This window comes from Fukomys damarensis, unplaced genomic scaffold (assembly GCF_012274545.1).
Source record: "Fukomys damarensis isolate Sample0158 unplaced genomic scaffold, DMR_v1.0_HiC HiC_scaffold_37, whole genome shotgun sequence".
Lineage (NCBI taxonomy): Eukaryota > Metazoa > Chordata > Mammalia > Rodentia > Bathyergidae > Fukomys > Fukomys damarensis.
In genome coordinates, this window is record NW_022900949.1 from 4,206,599 (window position 1) to 4,211,302 (window position 4,704).

At 63.9% G+C, this 4,704-nt stretch overlaps 1 protein-coding gene across 1 annotated transcript in view; it reads right to left on the reverse strand.

Moving 5' to 3' along the window:
- Positions 1–4,704, reverse strand: part of Ddx11 (DEAD/H-box helicase 11) — a 21,429-nt gene that overhangs the window by 10,130 nt on the left and 6,595 nt on the right. The window contains exons 3-8 of the mRNA XM_033759436.1: positions 3,210–3,461; positions 2,826–2,912; positions 2,409–2,557; positions 1,070–1,121; positions 513–620; positions 118–321 (exon numbers count right to left, since the gene is read on the reverse strand). Coding sequence (XP_033615327.1) covers positions 118–321; positions 513–620; positions 1,070–1,121; positions 2,409–2,557; positions 2,826–2,912; positions 3,210–3,461 — 852 coding nt within the window. The remainder of the gene's footprint in view (positions 1–117; positions 322–512; positions 621–1,069; positions 1,122–2,408; positions 2,558–2,825; positions 2,913–3,209; positions 3,462–4,704) is intronic.

Below are 4,704 nucleotides of genomic sequence, written 5' to 3' on the forward strand. Positions count from 1 at the left end.
CCCTGTCTGTCCTGTAAGTCCATCTCCAGGCCAGGGACTGGGCCCCACAGTGCCCCAGACGTTCAGGTGCCCTTCCTTCCCGGGAGAGGACCAGGCCTGCCTTGCCGTGTTTGTTTAAGGCCCAATGGCCTTAATCTCCCATGTCCCCCTCCTAGCCCACCGCGGCCCTTCTGGGAGGTCCCTCGGTCCCCCGCCCCAGCACTGCCTCGGCCACACCCAGGGCCTGTGCCCACCGTGCTGGCGTCTCTGAATCTCCACGCAGCGGTCGTTGATGAGCTGCACAGAACCCAGGCTCCTCACGTCTTCGTTGACACACAGGTTCTACAAGCCACGAGCAAGAGCTAGAGACGCGGTGTGGCCGAGCGGCACGCAGGCCTCGCAGCCCCCAAGCCCCTCTCCTCCTTCCGCTCGGCCCCGCTGTCTTTCCACGCCTGGACTCAAGACACAGGCGCAGGAGCCGGGGCAGGAGGGCGTCCGGGGCAGGAGGGCACCCGGGCCAGGCCTCTGCTCACCTGCCGGGAGCCAAGGGACACCAGCCGGACCTCCCTGCCGAAGGGGCTCTTGCGGACTTCCTGCACGAACTGGGCCAGCTGAGAGTGCGTCCTGCTGCAGTAGTAAATCTGCTCGGAGCACAGGAAGGGGAGTCAAGGAGGGGACGCTAACAGCGCCAAATGCTCTCTGCACACCAGGCCTACGGGCCTGTGGGAACAGGGACAGTGGTCGCAAACTCGGGTCCCTAGGACCCCAGTGAGACAGCATCGCCCCGCGTCGGATGGCACCGAGGAAGCCAGGCCGGCTCTGACCCAGTGGAGGCCCAGGGCTCGGGATCCTGGGAAGGCAGCGTCGCCGCTGCTGAGACTTTGGGTGGCACAGAACCCTGCCCTCCTGGGGACAGTGTGGAGGCTAGGGCTGTTCCCACGCCTTCCCGCAGCGAGAGAGGGAGGCCGAGATGGACACTGTCCCCCCTCGGGGACTTGAGTGAGGACAGGGAAACAGAAAGAGGGCGCACGCCTGCGTGTGCGTGTGCAGGGTGGCGCCACAGAGAAGGGCCCGGGCCTCGGCACCCTACCTTCGTGACGTGCTCCTCCTCCAGGTCCTCCTCGTCCTCATCCTCATCCACCCTGAGACAGAACACACAGCACTCTTCCCCCGCACGCAGGTCCGCTGAGGGCCCCCACTGGGCACTCGCCGAGGGAGCCCCGCTCCTGACACCGACCGAGCGGGGGGAGCTGGGGGTGGGGGGCTCAGGACGAGAGGCAGCACAGCTCCACCCAGCAGCGGGGTTCCCCACAACCAGGACACCCCAGGCGGGCTCCAGCCCCGCCTCCCCTGCCGCTCGGGTCTGTGAAACCCAGGGTTGTGGGGAGAAGGGGAAGGGGCTCCGGGTCCCCAAGCCCAAGTCACAAGCCAGGGGCCTGGACCCAGAACAAAAATAATCTTTGAAGGACCGGGGTGCAGCTCAGTGTGAAGCACACAGGACCCAAGTTCCTTTGCAGGAGGCTCTGGACGGGCAGCAGTGGAGCCCAGCATTGGATTCAGACAGGTGCTCTCCTGCCAGACCCCTCGAGCTCAGCCGCAGAGGGGCGGTGCTGCAGGGCTCCTCCCATCCTTGGGAAGGCCATGGACTTGGAAGCCTGGGTCACACTGGTCTCTGGGTGCGTAAACCCTCCCTGCGCAGCCTTCCACTGAGCTGCGACTCTGCCCTCCCCTGACCTAGGGGGCCCACAGAAGCTGCCACCGCACCGTCCCCAGCCCCTCCGTCCCTCCCTCATTCCCGCTGGTGCCTGGATGCACACCTCGCCTGGTGCCAGCCCGCTGCACACGCAGCTGTCCGGCCTCGATAGGCTGCTCCTCACACAGCAGCTCCTAGGGGCCTGTGCAGCCTGACCCGGAGGCATGGCCTCACCGGGCGCCTCCTGCCTGTGTCCCCCAGCTAACACGGTGGCAGCTCCTCGGGCAGGGCCACCTCCGACCCTTCCACCCGCCCAAGCTGAGTTCCCTTCATCAGCTGCCAGCCTGGAGAAGGTCAGCCCTGTCCCTCTGGAGTCTAGGACCGGCGCGAGTGTCCCCACGCTTGCTGACTCTGTGGCCAGTGTCTGTCGGAAGTGACTCCAAGCGACAGCACCTGATCAAGGCCACATGGGAGGACAGGCCAGGGACGCTGGAGGAATTACAGCGGAAAGGAGGCTCTCCGGACTGTTCTGTGGCCTCAGGGCCCCCAGCAAGGGAGGCTGTGGGACAGAAACCTCCCATCTGCCGGCCAAGCGGGTCCAGCCCAGAGCCGACCCTCCAGGAGGGAGGAGCGGCCTTCGGGGAGCCCACGTGCGGCCGCTTCCTCCAGGAGGGAGGAGCGGCCTTCAGGGAGCCCACGTGTGGCCGCACAGGGTGACGCCGAGGCGCTGTCTCACCCGCTGGCTGCCCTCCTCTCCTCGTCACTGGTGTACTCCGCCAGCACCAGCTCTTCTTCCCCGGGCTCCAGCTGCTCCGCCCCGGCTTCCTCGGCCAGCATCTCCCTGCTGAGGCGGAGGAGCGCCTCAGTCTCCTCCTCCTCCTGCCTCTGTGTAGGGGAGGGGCAAGGAGCAGGCTCAGCACCGCGGCCCTGGTCTCTGATGGCCTCAGCCCGGCTGTCACCAAGGGCGGCCCCAACACAGCCACGGCCAGGGCCTCGCTGCCGGATTATGAGGAACCCAGTCCCGGACTCTGCCTCAGCTCTGGCTGCCCTGCTCGGCAAGGCGGCGATGGCCAGGGGGACAGAGAGAGCAGAGAGAGACCTGGCCAGCAGGCGGAGTCTCCCGCAGTGTGACTGGGGCCGGGCAGGCGCTCACCCGGAGCCGGGCTGCGTGCCTGAGCTGTGCGGTGTGGCGGGTCTGCTGCAGCCGCTCCTCGCGCTTCCTCCTCCTGGTCTGCTCCTCCTGGGGACACGGCTGTGAGGGCCTCTGCTGGCCTCCAGAGCAGGGGGGCTGCAGCAGCCCCTCCCAGCCCTCAAACTCTGCAGGTCAGCCTGCTGCCTGGGGCGGGAAGTCTGCATCTCCTCCAGGGCCGCACCCTGGTCAGACTCCTGCCTGCACTGCATCTGGGGGCCCAGACCCAGCGCCAAGGGCAGCCATAGGCGCAGGGTCATGGGGACGGGGACCTGGAGAGGGACAGGTGGCCTCGGCGCAGAAGGACGCCGAGGCTGCTCCAACTTGAGGACGCTGCCCAGCCCTCACCTTCCCTCGCTCTGCCAGATCCCTTTCTGCCTTCCTCTGCACGAACTGGGTGACCCAGTCCGGCTCTCCTGCAGGCCTCGGGGCGGTGGGGGACCCTCGGCAGGAAGACGAGGTTGCGGGGTGCAGGTCCTGCCCCTCCGGCAAGGGGCCGGCTGCAGGTTCAAGGAGACACTGCACCTCTTCTTGCTGTTTCTTCCGCTCGAAGTCACGGAGCCAGGACAGGGCCCCGCAGATGAGACTTAAGGACTTTCCCTGTGGGGGGAAAGAGGCCTCAGAAACAGAGGGCACCGAGCTAAGCTTCCAAACATCTCCCCTCTTTTACTGTGGTACCTGCCCCGGGCCTCGTCCATTCCAGGCAAGTGCTCTACCACGGAGCTGCACCCTCAGACCTTTCGCTTTTTCCTACGTTTAATTCTGAAACAGGCTCTTGATACGTTACCAGGCTGGACTTGTCCCTCTGACGCACCTGCCTCGGCCTTCCAAGTAGCTGTCTCACGGACAGACACCTGGTCAGCGTCCTCCCTCCAGCTGAAAGTGACCCAAGGAAGTTCCTGAGGCTATGGCCACAGTTATTCCAAAAACAATCGTGGGTCCCCCTAACACAAAGACTAAAGAGTAAATGGAGGCCGCCCCGCATGGCTCTCTCCCGTAAAAAGACCACAAAAATTACAGTCTGAGGGACTCAGAGGTGTAGTTCAGTGATTTAAAATGCATGAAAGCTGGGTGTGGTGGCACACGCCTGTAATCCCAGCACTTGGGAGGCTGAGGCAGGAGGATCGCCAACCTGGGTTCGAGACCAACCTGGGATACACAGTGAGTTCCAGGTCAGTCTCAACTACACAGTGAGACCCTATCTCAAAAAAAAAAGAAAAAAAGTATGAGGTCCTAGGCTCCACCTAAGCACTGCAAAGAAGGAAACAAGCAGATGAAAGAAGAAAGGTGGGGCCTGGGACCTGCTAAAAGGCTGTGTAGCGGAATGCTGGCATCTGTGGCGGTGCTTACCTAGCACGAACAAGGCCTGGGGTTCGGTCCCCAGTACCAAAAACAAAATATAAAACAAAAACCCTAACGCTCACCAGTGTAGAATACACTTAACCGAACACTCCCAAGCACCTGGCCTGAGCACCGGCATCTCCTACAGCACCACCCCAGGCCTCACGCTGTAAATCTCAGCCCAGGTAAGGAAATTCATTCGCTTTCCCGACACCGCCTGGTGTGGGGCAGGCGCAGGACACCCTGGAAAGTGCCCAGGGGAGAGACAGTCACGTGCACTTGGAAGGACAGCACACGCGGCGGCGCAGTCCAGCTAGCGACACTCTCAGAACCGCAGCACCACAGAGCACCGCAGAACCAAGATGCCAACCCCGGGGGCTGGAGTCACGGAAGGCTCAGCGAGTGGCTTGTAGGGAGACCAGGCACCTTGGGCAGCTGTCGGGGAGGGCGTGCATCAGAAGCAGGCGGGTTAACAAAATGCCACTCAGGGTGGAAGACGGAG